The 14,351-nt window shown below is 55.4% G+C and overlaps 4 protein-coding genes across 4 annotated transcripts; 3 read left to right on the top strand and 1 right to left on the bottom strand.

Moving 5' to 3' along the window:
• Nucleotides 1–1,376: 1,376 nt before the first annotated feature.
• Nucleotides 1,377–1,875, top strand: BO86DRAFT_280254 (Zn(II)2Cys6 transcription factor domain-containing protein; the record flags this gene model as incomplete). Its single annotated transcript, XM_025667329.1, has 2 exons — nucleotides 1,377–1,460; nucleotides 1,582–1,875. Coding segments are annotated over 2 exons (378 nt in total), but the record flags the coding sequence as incomplete, so codon positions are not given.
• Nucleotides 1,876–3,103: 1,228 nt separating this feature from the next.
• On the top strand, nucleotides 3,104–5,921 carry BO86DRAFT_413557 (uncharacterized protein; the record flags this gene model as incomplete). Its single annotated transcript, XM_025674757.1, has 4 exons — nucleotides 3,104–4,378; nucleotides 4,436–4,870; nucleotides 4,922–5,813; nucleotides 5,877–5,921. Exons 1-4 carry the CDS (start codon nucleotides 3,396–3,398, stop codon nucleotides 5,919–5,921), a joined length of 2,355 nt encoding a protein of 784 aa, XP_025522752.1. The 5' UTR covers nucleotides 3,104–3,395.
• Nucleotides 5,922–6,483: 562 nt separating this feature from the next.
• Nucleotides 6,484–9,777, top strand: BO86DRAFT_324656 (putative NRPS-like enzyme; the record flags this gene model as incomplete). The annotated part of the gene is made up of 3 exons (XM_025668486.1): nucleotides 6,484–7,505; nucleotides 7,556–8,555; nucleotides 8,614–9,777. 3 exons carry the CDS (start codon nucleotides 6,484–6,486, stop codon nucleotides 9,775–9,777), a joined length of 3,186 nt encoding a protein of 1,061 aa, XP_025522751.1.
• Nucleotides 9,778–10,219: 442 nt separating this feature from the next.
• Nucleotides 10,220–14,158, bottom strand: BO86DRAFT_413556 (putative DNA damage repair protein Mus42; the record flags this gene model as incomplete). Its single annotated transcript, XM_025674756.1, has 2 exons — nucleotides 14,052–14,158; nucleotides 10,220–13,974 (listed from the first exon to the last, which is right to left on the bottom strand). The coding sequence occupies exons 1-2, from the start codon at nucleotides 14,104–14,106 to the stop codon at nucleotides 10,220–10,222; spliced, it is 3,810 nt and encodes a 1,269-aa protein (XP_025522750.1). The 5' UTR covers nucleotides 14,107–14,158.
• Nucleotides 14,159–14,351: the final 193 nt, after the last annotated feature.

Genomic DNA, 14,351 nt, shown 5'->3' with positions numbered 1-14,351 from the left:
CTCATTTAGCATTGGCTGCTTCTGCCCGGAGACAAGATCCGTGCAATCAGCTCGGTTGGCAAAGCAGACAATCGACGTCATGCATGTTCGTCGTTACGGCAATAATGCAAATCTCGTATGGTTCGGTACTTTCTGCACTGCCAGCCAGCGAGTGATCCCTCCAAGTGCAACGAGACCAGAAGAGATCCGCTCCCGCGGCCGAGAATTCTGGCGATAGTGCGGTGGACCTGCAATGTTACGGGCCCAATCGCAATCGAACCAGAGCCTGGCCTTCGAGTCGAGGAACTGACTCAGGACTGACTGAGATGGCGTACGCAGTCTGGCTCTCCTCGGTGAGGTTATTGCTAATCGCCTTCCCCCCCGCCCCGCCATGGCCGACAGAGCCTTGTTTGTCCTCACCGTCGTCGAGGGCTCGTCATCTGCACGTCAAACCCAAGTTACAACTACCGAAGTTGCGACTACCACTTGCCCACTGGATTCCCACATCTGAACTTTAAGCCCAATCCCTTCCTGCCGGTAGTTGTTCCTTGACAAGGACCCTTTGGTACCTGGGCAGTGTCAGAGAGAAGGAGAGGAGAGGATCGATGGCTCACACCGGTTCGTTCATAACAAGCGATCCAGTGCGGCCCCTCCTCAGTTTTCCCCCCTCCCCCTACCTTCCACTCTTACCTTTCCTTGCTCTGCCCCATCAAAGGCCCAACTTGAAGGCCGCAGCTGCCACAGAACCAGTCCAAGTATCTGAACGCTTTTGTGGCTTCCAAGTTCCCAATGCCCTTTCGAGTTGTATTGGGAAAGGAGGGATTAGACCCGGATGATGCGTAGATATCCTAAATGCCGCCTTCAGGGACTGACGATTTCAGGTTTGGCTGCCTGACCATCTTGGTCAAGTTTGACTTTCGGTGCACTCCTGATTGCCCCCCCTCATTAGCCCCCCGGGAGGGGCTTTTGGCGTCTGACACTGCATTTCTGTGTTTCCTTTTCTCCCGATGCTGGCTTGGCTGAGTCGACTTCACCCACGCACCCATCCTCATTCTTTCCCCTAGCTTCTTCATCAAGTGCAGCAGGGCAGCAGGTTGCTGTACCGAGACGTCTTAGGTCGTCTCGATCGAGCATGATCCTTTCCTCTATCGTGTCATAGATGTGACTCCCCAGGAGGAGCATGATCGGTTGGTCTTCTTTTCTTTTCCACGATTCACCCTAGTGTATTTGTCCCTTCCTCTTTCACCGTTCCCGTTTCGCGTCGAGTCCGATCCACCGTTGTTTGCTTTAGCCCCCATTTCCATCAGTTCGCACGTCAGGGTGGGAACATGTCCGAACACGGTGTCACGTCCTATCGTTCTATCGCGCCCAAGGCAGCCAAGGAAGATGAGGCTCGAGACCCCCCGGCCCCGGCTCCCGAGAGTGGAAAGACACGGCGAGCGTCCACCGCGTGCTATGAGTGTCAACGGCTGCGAACAAGGGTAAGGTACCGTTTTTATTTTGGAGAGTATTCCTGTTTTCGCCTCCTGGATGAAATTTCCGGTCTCTATCCTGGCTCAACCTCGCATCTGCATTAGTCTGACCTGAGAAACCTCGTTACAGTGCACCATCGGAGATACAGGAATACCCTGCACCCAGTGCCGTGTTCACGGTCGTGCATGCCAGATCGATGAGTCCAAGGACAAGCGCCGCAAGGCCGAACAGAAGCGCACCGAGGAACTCCTGAGAGTCTACCGGAGCCTGATAGGTGGCATATTAGAGACCATGCGCATGGGCAACGGGGAGATCGCCCAGGAAGTCCTGTCTAGGATGAGGCATCCCACCGGGCTCCTCGAGCTTCAAGACCTCCTTAGTGAGTATGTGACGCTCTCTGTACCTGAGGAGGAGGATGAGGTGTTATACGAGCTCGAAAGCGACGAGTCAGATGAAGAGTCCGACATCGACTCTCCCGGAAGCCCGTCGATGAACGAACAACGCCTTTAGGGTTAGCCTAAGCTCGCTAGGTAGCCGCTCGTTTCACGCAGCAACAGTTCTTGACATTTTGTTGATGGCGGCCGGCCTTCATTCTTGATCTATACACCCCGACCACGGCCCATCGCACATGGCTTGCACTCCGGTACCCTTGTGCGATAGAACGCGCTATATTCGAGCCTGCATCAAACCGGCAAAGATGCAGGCATCGGAATGAACTTTTCTCGTGGCTGGTCTTGTTCGTTCTGGCGAACTGGAACAGACAATTTGGATACAACCGGGTTGGAAGAGCTGAGCAGAATGGGAGGATACCTGCTGCGAGGGAGGTTGCCTTTGAACATAGTGGGCGTGCGGGGATGTATTTGCAGCGGGATTTGAAGTTCCTATGGTGGCCGCCACCAGCACCGCGCGTTTCGAGCCAATGCCCAATCAGTCCCTTTGCGCGGATAACCCGTGACGTTGCCACTGTATTGTGTTTTTCACTAGAATGGAATCTACATTGTCCGCACTGGAAGGGTCATGTATGCTTTTCTGGTCTCTTACTCATGCTGTAGTCCTACGTGGGTGGTGTTTTCGTTGTATTCTCTGCAGGGTCTTCGGATTATCGGGGAAGATCAGTGGACGTGACGCGTGCGTGCTTCATAGTATACAGATAAACTGAACTGTACTGTACTGTACTGTACTGTACAGTCCAGTAGATGTAGATCTATCATGGTCAAGGGCCCTCCCAGCTACATCAAATCGTCGATTTGGTCTAAGATTCATAGTACGCTTGCTGGCAATCCTCTAGCCCGTACCGCTGCTGCGAGTTGAGATTTAAGCTCCTGAGTAGTAGTTATTATTCAAGTTGGTTGCTTTGATGCTGCTGACTCATCATGAGAGGTGACTTTCCAAGTTAAATCATTTGCATCTGCATCTGCATCTACATCTACATATGTACACAAGTCCTACCCTGACTGTCTCTGATGCACTGTACGTACTGTATAATGTATTGTACTGTACGTCCAGTCGGGGCATGAGGCGAATACATAGTGGATAGGTGTCCCCCGTTTCGATTGCAGCATCTCCGCGGAGATGTCCCAGATTCTAACATTTCTAACTTTATCCACCGACAGCCTGACAGCTTGACAGCCTGACAGCTTGCTTGACTGCACCACAGACATGTTTGTCATGTTTGGGTCAAATCCCACCCCGCAGTTTTGTTTCCGAAGTTCCTCTCGCCTTCCCCGCCTTGGGGAAAAGGGAAACCCGGTGGTCGAAGTGACAACTTCGGATTAGACTCAGTGTTTCCCCGCTCGTCTTGTTCCCCCCCGGAAATTTCTCCCTTCCACTAACTTCACTACCTACTACGTACCTACTACGTATTCTTCTTCTCCTTCCTCTGGTAGGACCTTTCTCGTTAATTCCCCCCCAGCCACCAGTCACGATATCCGGGATATGTCCATATGGCTGCCACTGTCGTCGCTACGGCAGACCGTCTGTCGTCACCGGAGGACCCAGTGCCAGTAAGAGTCGTCAATGACAATCACTGTCGGGCCCGGGCTCGATCTCGTTCTAGATCTAGTGCCAGTGGCCGAGATCTACTTCCTGCAAAACGACCGAGAAGATCCTCCGGGTCCTCCTCATCTATACACAAATCCCATACTCCCCGGCAGAAGATTACCCGAGCCTGCGATCATTGCAAGGAAAAGAAGACTCGTTGTACGGGAACCATTCCCTGCGTAAGGTGTACCCGGCTGTCGCTGGTATGTGAATACAATGCCGCCTACTCACGAGGGCTCCCCCCCGAGCCCCTGCCTGCCTCATCTGGCGAACAGCTCGGGGGCACTCATGCGGTCCACGGCCCGAGAACCCGGCGCTCACTTCCAATCGCACGCTCGTTGCCACGCATTGGATCAGCCTCTCAGCAAGATCTGTATGATCGCACCCGCAGCAACAGTAACAACAATAACCTCTCCCAGCGCAACTCACCGGACCCCGCTGTGACCGATCTGGAAGGCAACTATTTAGGACCTGCCTCAGGTTTGTCCTTCCTCAATCGCGTCTGGCGTCGTCTATATCAGGATGAGAAACGAGCGGTTCCCGATACACTACATGGTGAATCTCCATCCAAGAATACGTCGGTGTTCAAGTTCGGGGATAAACCGTACGCGGCCCATCGCGACAGTGGATTCACACTGCCTCCGTATGAGAAGGCCCGGGAACTGGTCAATACCTACTTCGACTTGTCCATGGTCACATATCGTTTCCTGCATCGCGGGAGTGTGGACCAATGGCTGCAGCAGGTGTATGAATGTAATAATTCTGTATCCAACCCCCCCACGGGGCACATGGTAGCGCGAACAGCCATAATCTTCATGGTCTTTGCGGTGGGCACCTTGTACGAGGAGCAAGACCCAGATAGTCAGATAGATCGGCAGCATGGAAGGTGAGTGTGCTTCGCCTCGACGACCTTGGTTCATTGTGCAGGCTGATATAATCGCAGCGAGCAGTGGTATGCGGCCTCCAAATCCATGACCGCCCTGGAGTCTGGAGCTCCGCGTTTGGAATCAGTGCAGGCGCGACTGGGCCAATGTTTCTATTTACTTTCTTCCTCCAGGGCCAACGAGTGCTGGTACTCCTTCGGTACAGCCCTCCAGTTGGTGACGGCGTTGGGCTTACACCGCAGGCACCGAGGCAAAGTCCCCCGCGACGGCAGTTCCTATCTCGACCGGGAGCTTCGGAAGCGCCTGTTTTGGAGCACTTATACTTTGGATAAATATCTAAGCGTCATGTTTGGGAGACCTCGTCTGCTTCAAGATGAGGACATTGATCAAGAGCTTCCTGAGGAAGTCCACGATGAAGACATGTTGGAAGAATCTTCATCGACCGGACCAGGGGTGGGAGATTGTATGATGACTGCCTCCCTTCTTCACTATAGGTATGCTTATATCTGTTCCTTGGTGCTTGACAGTAGTGATTGACTGCATAGACTGGGTCGTATTCTCGGTGAGATTTCGCGACAGCTGTATACCGTCAGCCCTCTATCGCGAGATGCCTCATTTGAGACGGCTGCACGCCTCATGCTGAAGCTTGAAGACTGGAAAGCAGCCACCCCTCCACTTTTCAATAGTGTTCGTGCCACGAGCCTGATCCCTCCACTATGTAGGCAGAGTCAGGTTCTGCAGTTGGCTTACTCACACGCGGTGATTCATACGACCCGGTCGTTTTTGCTGAACGACTTTACGGATCTGAGCCGCACACCACAGATTCCTCATCCTACGGTGACTCATCATGTGCTCAAGTGCATCGAGGCTGCCGAGCAAGCCATGAGGTTAGTGGATAGCTTAGCGAAACAGAGGGTCCTGATACAATCGTTCTGGTTTACCCACTATGTGTGCTTCTGCGCCATCATTGTGGTGTACATATATACAATCCAACAGCATCGCTTATCTACTACCTTTGGGATATCCTCCCCTGGGATCGAGGACGTCCACCATCTCTACTCCCTTTTCAGCCTGGCGGAAACCTGCCAGCAGCATCTGGCAGAGGCCACCCGGAAGAATTCACCCAGTCGCCGCTACAGCATCATTCTGGAAGAGCTGAGGCGGGAAGTCCGTAGGCGGATTGGCTCATCTAGCGATACCTCCGAGGGGTTTCGCGCTGTCTTCTTTCCGGGCCAGAATCCGAGCACACTGGCGGAGCAAGGACAGCTGAGCGTGACTAGCATATACCCTTCTGGGCCCTTGGAGCCTGCTTCCTATGATTGTTCGGGTGGATTCCCGCCGACTAATTTTACACCGTCGCCTTTGGAGTCGGAGATAGACCTGAGTTTTCTGGATAGCTTGGACGGCTCACTCCTGTGGACGCAGATTGACTCCTGGGTAAGTGATATAATTAGGCAAGGATTTTGACACGGAGAGACTGACTGAATGCTTCTTGCTTAGGCATTTACAAATCTGAGTAACGATCCGCCGACATTCCCTATGTAGCGACTCGATCATGATGTCTTGAAAATGTTGCATGCCTGGCCAGGCTCTTTTGACTGATTAATGATATGAATGGACTACACGACTTAGGATGATCTGTACTATATTGGACCTTACTCCGGCGGATTCTTCCTCGCATGTTGGAGTTGCCCCGGGCAGTTGTTTCGTTGTTGTAGATGCGCTAGGGCCATAGTGAAGATCAACTGCCTTGGCTGGTTATGCTGTTAAGACACATGTGATACGCCTGTGTGGCCTCACTTGCTGGTATTAAAAGACAGACAGGCAGTCAGACTAATCTTGGAAATGGCCCGGAAATGACTTGGATCGTCACGATGAGGGTGCCATGCAAGCATGCAGTTGAGCTCGGAGAAATATCCGGGCTGATCGGATATCCATGCCTCTCTCCACCAACACCAGGAAGCGCATGACGGAACCCTTCTACCATGCGGTTTAGGCGATCCGGATTATTCGCAGGAATGATGCGTTTAAAAGCTGGAGTCTGATCTACTTGTTCAAAGACATAGTCATCTTCATTGAGTGCACAATCAGTGCTTTCTTGACCAAAATGCTTTCTGCAATACTTCCGCAAGCGCCTACTTTGCGGGCACCTCTAGCACAGGCCGACCATGCCTCCCTTCAGACATCACAGCGAGAGCCCTTGACACTCGACGAGCTTGTCCGCCAACGTGCATCTCTGGGAAATTCACAGCCTGTCGTTTCCTACCCACACAACGGCATCGAATACGTGGATTACCCCCTTCGCCAACTCGATGTCTACGCCTTCCGCGTCGCCCAAGTATTGGCCAGAAGTATTCCGCCCCGGACATCCTCCGCAGAAACTCCCACCGTCATGTCTTTACTAGGTCCCTCGGACCTCAATTATCTTGTGATGCTCCTGGCGTTGGCCAAACTCGGACATTCCGGTCTGCTGCTGTCCACGCGGATATCGATCGACGCCTATGTGTCGTTGCTGGAAAGAACACAGTCGAGGCACATTTTCATCCACTCATCCTTCAGAGATACAGCCGAAGAGATCAGGAAGCGCGTTCCGGACTTGGTCATCGATGAGATTCCGACCGAGGAATGCTACGACTTTCCCATCCCGGATGAAGAAATTGACACCAACCTGACGCCATCTCTGGATCCTGTCAAGGAGTCCAAATATATCGCGTGGATTATCCACTCCAGTGGTTCGACGGGCCTCCCGAAGCCCATCTTCCACACCCAACAAGCTGCCATGAAGAATTATGCGGGCCATATGAACATGTCCGGGTTTGTGACGCTGCCGCTGTATCACAACCACGGTATCAGCTGCCTGTTCCGCACGATTCATGCCAGCAAACAGTTGCATCTCTATAACGCTAAATTGCCGCTGACCAGGCAGTATCTTCTTGCTATCATGGAGTCTCATGACTTCGAGATCTTCTATGGTGTCCCCTATGCTCTCAAGCTGCTCGCGGAGACCCCCGAGGGTATCGCTGCGCTTACAAGGTTCAAGGCGGTTATGTTCGGCGGGTCAGCCTGTCCGGACTCACTGGGGAACCTCCTGGTTGAGAATGGGGTACATCTCATCAGTCACTATGGATCGTAAGTGCTTTTGTGATTGGTTAATGAAAGCGTGTTGACAAGGATTGCAGGACAGAGACCGGCCAGTTGATGATGTCTACAAGGCCTCGAGATGACAAAGGGTGGGACTGGCTTCGTCCGTCGGAGACGGTCCAGAAGTATCTGCAATTTGAGGAGCGGTTTCCGGGGGTGTTTGAGCTTATTTGTCTGGATGGCTGGCCCTCGAAGGTCATGTCTAACCGCCCGGATGGCTCGTATGCCACCAAGGATCTGTTCGTGAAGCATCCAACCATGACCGCATTCAAGTACTACGCCCGCCTGGACGACACGCTTGTCCTTGTGAACGGCGAGAAGGTGAACCCGCTCGACCTCGAGGGACGCGTCCGGCAGAATAGTGCAGTAAGTGAGGCTGTTGTCTTTGGGGCGGGCAAGGCCTGCATCGGGCTCGCGGTCGTGCGTGCCCCTGACTCTCAGTCTCTATCGGACGAGCAGATCGTGGAAGCGATCTGGCCTGCTGTCGAGCAAGCCCACGAATCCATGCCTGCGTTCGGTCAGCTGCCGAAGAGTATGGTGCGTGTCTTACCCGCGGATGCAAAATATCCTCGCACCGACAAGGGAACCGTTATCAGACAGGGCTTCTACCGGGAATACGAACGTCTGATAGAAGAGGCCTACGAGGCTGAAGACGCCATGACGGGGACTCTGGTACTTTCGGAGGCAGAGCTCCGGTCGTTCCTCAAGCTGCAGCTCGCGGATATCCTCCCGCTCAAGAGTCAGGGCCTGCTGACCGACAATGCGGACTTCTTTGCTCTGGGAATGGACTCATTGCAAGCCACGCAGCTGCGCTCGGTGATCTTGAGAAAGATCGATACGAATGGACAGAAGCTGGGGCTCAACATTGCCTTTGAGCAGCCGAGCATCCGCTTGTTGGCCCGGTATCTTGCTAATCTGAAGACTGGTGTGACGGATGATGGTGAATCGATTGTTGAGCAGATGCAGGGCATGATTGAGAAGTATAGCCAGTTTGAGCAGCATGTGCCGTGTGCAAATGACTTGGACGGGAAGTACGTTGTAAGTCGTGTTCAATCTCTGTTGGAGATGAGTTCTCTGGTTCGCTAATTCCATCCAGCTCGTCACCGGTGCAACTGGGTCTCTAGGAAGCCATGTTGTGGCCCAGCTTGCAGCCGACCCCGAGGTCAAGAAGATCTACTGCCTCATCCGCGCCGCCTCCCCAATCGAGGCCTACACCCGGCTTCACCATTCCCTCACCACGCGCCTCCTCTACGCCTCTCTGGGCCCCGAGGCGCGCAGCAAACTCATCGCCCTCCCCTCGAACCTCAGCGACGACCCCTCCCTCGGCCTGCCCCATTCCACCTACACCACCCTCACCAGCGAACTCACCACCGTCATCCACTGCGCCTGGTCCGTCAACTTCAACCTTACCCTCCGCAGCCTGGAGAAGGACAACCTCGGCGGCCTGAAGAATCTGATGGGACTTTGCCTCAAAGCCCAACGCCCCCACCCCGCCACCTTCAACTTTTGCTCCTCCGTCAGCGCCGTCGTTAACTCAGACCTCAACCCCATCCCGGAGACCCTGCCGTCCTCCCTCGCCGCCGCGCAGAGCATGGGCTACGCGCAGTCCAAACTCGTCGCCGAGCACATCTGCGCCCACGCCGCCGCCACGGGGCCCAGGTTCGCCGTCCGCGTCCTCCGCATCGGCCAGGTGGTCGGCGACACCGTCCACGGCATCTGGAACGCCACCGAGGCGATCCCCCTGATGCTCCAGTCCGCCCGCACCATCGGCGCCCTCCCCGCCCTGGACGAGGAACCCCTCTGGCTACCGGTGGATGTGGTCGCCACCGCCGTGAACGACATCTCATTAGCCTCGAGCACCGCAGCGCCAGCCACTGACCCTGATCCGGCCACCGCTCAAGGCGAAATCTACAACATCACCAACCCCACCCCCTTCCACTGGACGCGGGACCTCCTCCCTGCCCTCCGCCGCGCGGGGCTGGACTTCGTCGAACTTCCCCCGCGGGAATGGGTGCAGCGTCTGCGCGGCGCAGACCCGGACCCCGTCGCGAATCCGCCGGTGAAGTTGGTGGATTTCTTTGCGGGAAAGTACGAGCTCCCCGAGGAGGTGTTGGCGGAGCGCAGACGGCTGCAGTTCCGGACGGAGAGGGCGCGGGGCGGGAGTCGCGCGTTGGAGGGGGTCGGGACGGTGGTGGATCGGGATGCGGGGCTGGTGCGGAGGATGGTGGAGTGGTTTTTGAGGGAGGGGTGGGTTTCGTGATGTAGCTGTTGTTGCTGTAGGTAGATTGGGGGGGGGGGGCTGGGGTGTGTGCACTTGAGTGATTGAGGTGTTTTTATGCTGCTATGTCATGGGCTGTGCAGGGTGGGTGTGTATATGGTGTTATGGGGCCTTGAAATGCATGCTTGGGTATCGTGGAGAGGGAATATTCAGGGGCTGTGGAGATAGGTGTCTGCTTCGAGAATTGTGCCAATTTTGCTGTATGTGCTTGGTTTTATGGATTGTGCAGGGTATGTACCACTTTGTCAAGATTCGTTGAAGGGCTGCAATAACCCCCCTCCAGTAACCCTAACCAAGCCTCAACCTCTACTCAACCACTCATCAAGTCAATTAAAGTGTACATACAACGCCTGACTAGGTACTTTTCATATCTCATCCGCAACACACAAAACACCAACCACCGATCCCCCGTCCCAAACCCCCCTCAATCAAAATCCACAGCCCCCAACCCCCTCTCCCCAACAGCCTCCACAACACTCTCCTTCACCATCCTCACCGCAACCCCCCACCTCCTCCCAACCCGCTGCTTCCGCCGCTGCTTCCGCCGCTGCTTCCGCCGCTGCTTCCGCCGCTGAGACCCATCCAACCCTTCCAGCCTAGAGATCTTGCCGCTCGGACTAGGCGTCTTGAACGCGTCTTCCTCCTGCGAGCTCCCGAACCCAGACCCGGACCCTGCACCGCTGGCGCTCCCGCTCCCGCGACTGTGAGCCGAACTTGCCGGGCCGTCCGCATCGCCAGCACCCGTGCCGCCGCCATCGGCCGTGCTCCCTGGGTAATCATTCTCGACCAACCAGATCAACCACCGCACGACGGCGACCGCTTTCTCGAGGTCCCGCTCGTCCAGGACAACCCGTTTCAGGTACCGGGCTAGCGAGAGGATGTCTTCGTCGAAGGGGCCTTCTTCTTCTTCTTCATCTTCTTCTTCTTCTTCTTCTCCTCCCTGTTCGTCTTCTTCGTTGCTGTCGACTGCGCCTGCTTCGTCCGCTTCGTCCGCCTCGTCCGGGGCGCGGTTGAATGTGGTGTACCAGGCTGTCAGGGCGTGGCGGAGGTCCGGGAGGGAGGTTAGGCGGTTGGCGGTGAAGGTGGGGCGTGCGAGGAGCGGGGGCAGGGAGATGGTTTTCTCGCGGGGAGGTTGTGGAGGTGCATTGCTTGTTGTTGTGGTGGTGGATGGTGGTCGGGCATGGGTAGAAGGGTGTAGGGCTGGGCGTTGCAGGAGGCGGGTTCGACGCTGTTCTTCGAGGATTTCTTGGCGGATGTCTTCGGGTAAGGCTGCTAGGAAGTCGGCGGAGACTTCTGTTGTTGTTGGGTCGGTGGTGCTGGTGGTTGTGGTGGTTGATGCTGAGGTTGAGGCTGGTGGTGGTGGTGGCGGGTTGGGGCGGATGAATTTCGCTTGCGTTAGGGTCGTGGCTAGACTGGATTTGATGATGGGAGGTCGGCCGCGACGCCGTTTGGTGGGCGTGGTGGGTTTGCGGAGTTTGAGGGAGCTTGAGCTTGAGGATGTTGGGCGCGGCGGGTTGGTGGTGGTGGTGGTGGGAGGTGCTGATGTCCAGGGTTCTGGGGTTTGGTTGTCCGGGTCGCTGGAGTCGCGGGTATAGTAGCCTAGTACTTCGGCTCGGACGTCTTCTGGTAACGCCATCAGTGTCTCTGGGTCGAGTTGGGACGGCGGAGGCAGCTCTGCGCCGCCTATGGGTCGGCGCGTGCGAGTGGGCGGACAGGGCGAGGTCGACCGCGTGTCGCGGCGAGACCGGCCCTGGGCTACCAGCTTCGAGCGGATGTCGTTGGGGAGTTCGGCGACAACCTGGGGGTCGATCTGCGAGGGCAGGATGAATTGCGTTCCTGAGATGTTCAACGGTTTGTGGCCGCTCTCGTGCATCGAGGGGACGGACCGGACGGTCTCGGACTCGCCCCGCCGAGGACTCTCCACGTCGTCCGGGTCCTCCGGTCGCTCGATGCTTTTGCGGATCGGCGAGGCCTTGAAGTTCAGCTGTTGCTGGCTGCCGTCGGGCTTGCGAGGAGACCCGGATTTGAGCGGCTCGAGTTTGGTCATTTGAACCCCCAATCCTCTCAGATCACCGGGTGAGATGCCAAAGCTGCGAAGCATGGCCACGGCCTCCTTGCCCAGAACGTCAGTCGCATTGGTGGCTACGCCGAGCATGACACTCCGGTTGAGAATGTCGCATTTGCCGTGTCCCAGGTGCTTCACAGCTTCCAGCGGCGCGTCGGCTGCTCTCCGCATCACCTTGAGCGTCAACTGCTTGCCCTGAACGAGGTTCTCGACTAGTCGCTTGTGCAACTCGTCACACAATGATCGGATGAAATCCTCGGCCTGATTCTGGTTGACGAAGCGGATCCCCCAGTTAACTTCAGCAGATACAGATTTGCGTATCGTCTCGTTGCCGACCTCGGTCCGATCGATACCTCGCGCATACTCCCAGAGCTTGACGCCTGTCTTGGGACCTAAGCTGGATGTGAGTCTTTCGCGAGTCAACTCCCGAACATCCTTCACGAATTTCACGCCCAGCTCCTCTAACTTGGCAGCCATGCTATGACCGACGCCCGGAAGACTTTGGACCGTCAGACCCCCTATGAAATCAAGTACCCCGTCAGGCTTCAGCTGAAATTGACCCGCCGGTTTCGCTTTGCGCAAGGCTACTTTAGCCTGGAGAATATTGCCACCAATGCCCACGGACACTGCGCAGCCCGTTTGTTCCTTTACAGTTGTGCGCAATGCTTGCGCAATCTCATCGGCTTTAGCTTGTTCCCGGTAGATAGACCCTTCAGAAACACCTCTCCCATCCGAACCTCCAGCATGCAAGCATTGCATTGTGATGTCCACAAGCGCTTCATCAATGCTCACACTCTGCACAATGCCGTCTATAGCCAGGATGGCATGGTAGAATTTTCGACTCGCTTCTTCGTATGCCGGAAAATCATAAGGAACGACCTGTAGACTAGGACACGCTTCCAAAGCGCCTTTCATCCATATTCCGTTCTTAATCCCATGCGCACGCGCCTCGTAGTTGCAGCTTGCGATCTCAGAGCCCGACCCAGCGCCATGTGCCACCGCCACCGGCTTTCCTTCCAGATGGGGGTGTTTCAATGTTGACACAGCAGCAAAGAAGCAGTCGAAATCCACATGCATGATATATCGTCTGGCGCCGGGAACAGGTTTCGCGCGCTTGGACTGAGATTGCGACTTCTCCGTAGCTGCCGATTGAAGTTGGGCTTTGAGATTTGCCTTCCACGTCGAGAGATGATGCAGACGTGACTCTTTGTAGTATTGCTGGATGAAGTCGGGATTGACTACACTGGAGTTGCGCATGCGGGGATCCGTCAAGAGTTGCGCATTGTATTCTTCCGATGTCAATCCTGATTTCGAGGGAGTAGCTTGTTGAGCTGATGGGGATCTTTTTTGCGAAATATTTGAGCGGGGAGAAATAATATCATTTCCTGGGTCGTCCTTTTCAGGTTCAGGATCCCTGGGAGAAGATAGTTCGTTGGTTTGTTGCGAGACAGACAGAGGATTGCCCGTCTCGTCCATCGAGAAACTAGGGAATTCGCCATAGTCCGACTGCGAAGCCAAGTTCGGTTGCGTCTCTGTCGGCGCTGAGCCCGCAGGCTGCCCCAAAGGAGACCTCACCGGACTAGTTGCCTCCGCTGCCTGAAGTTGAGAAGCGTACCAGCTATTCCTGCTCTGCTCCCGATAGCCCGCCTGTGGACTGTTGGTTTGGCTCAGCATACGTCCATTGGCGAACTTCAAGACTTTCTGTGCATGTCCTTCGTCAACGACGCGAAACTGATCCCAGGGGAGCAAGCGACCCGCCTGGACACTTTCCACTACCCATGCCGGTTTCACGATCCGATATCTTCGGAATTCCTCCCGTTTCTTGGGGGTCAGTGAGCTGGCGATGATGTGAGTGGCATCCGTCTTGCCGCTCAGGTACTGGAGAAAGCCACCACCATGGCTGACAATCAATTTATGGAGGTCCTGGAGAGACGGCTGCGTGTAGCCATTCACGTGCGCCACGACGCCTCGAAAGATGGGGGGATTCTCAGAAGCAGAGGAGCGTATCTCAGCGTCCAGATTCTGCAGCTTGAGTTTCTTCCTGCGCATATAATCGCTGAAGCCACCAAAGGTGGAGGCGTCGTATTCTTCGCCACCCTCATCTTCGAACTGATCTATACAGCGACGCGATAAGCGATTAGCGATGCGGACGTGCCTGGCAGCGGTATGAGGGGGAATCAAAGCCACGTACGATTCTGAATACGCTTGCGCACGGCACTAGAATTCTGGTCCAACACTGAGCCCATGGTGGGCCAAGGGAAGTAGCATGATCGGGCGAGGACAGCGAGAGAGTGTCTGTGGTTCCCGATAGCAGCGAATGAATGAATGGGTCTGGAAGCGGCCAAGGCAGCGAAGGACTGTGGAGAAGAGGCAGCACGTGATCTGATAAGAGACTCGAGACTCGAATGATAGCGAAGGCGGTGACGGAGTGGGTCTTCCGAGGTGATTGGTTGCCCGGGAAATTCTTAATGAAGGAAAAAAAAAAAAAAAA

The sequence above is a fragment of the Aspergillus japonicus genome, assembly GCF_003184785.1.
Source record: "Aspergillus japonicus CBS 114.51 unplaced genomic scaffold BO86scaffold_87, whole genome shotgun sequence".
In the NCBI taxonomy this organism is placed as follows: Eukaryota; Fungi; Ascomycota; class Eurotiomycetes; order Eurotiales; family Aspergillaceae; genus Aspergillus; species Aspergillus japonicus.
The sequence above is the reverse complement of the archived record's forward strand: the minus strand, read 5'-3'. Positions and strand labels throughout refer to the sequence as shown.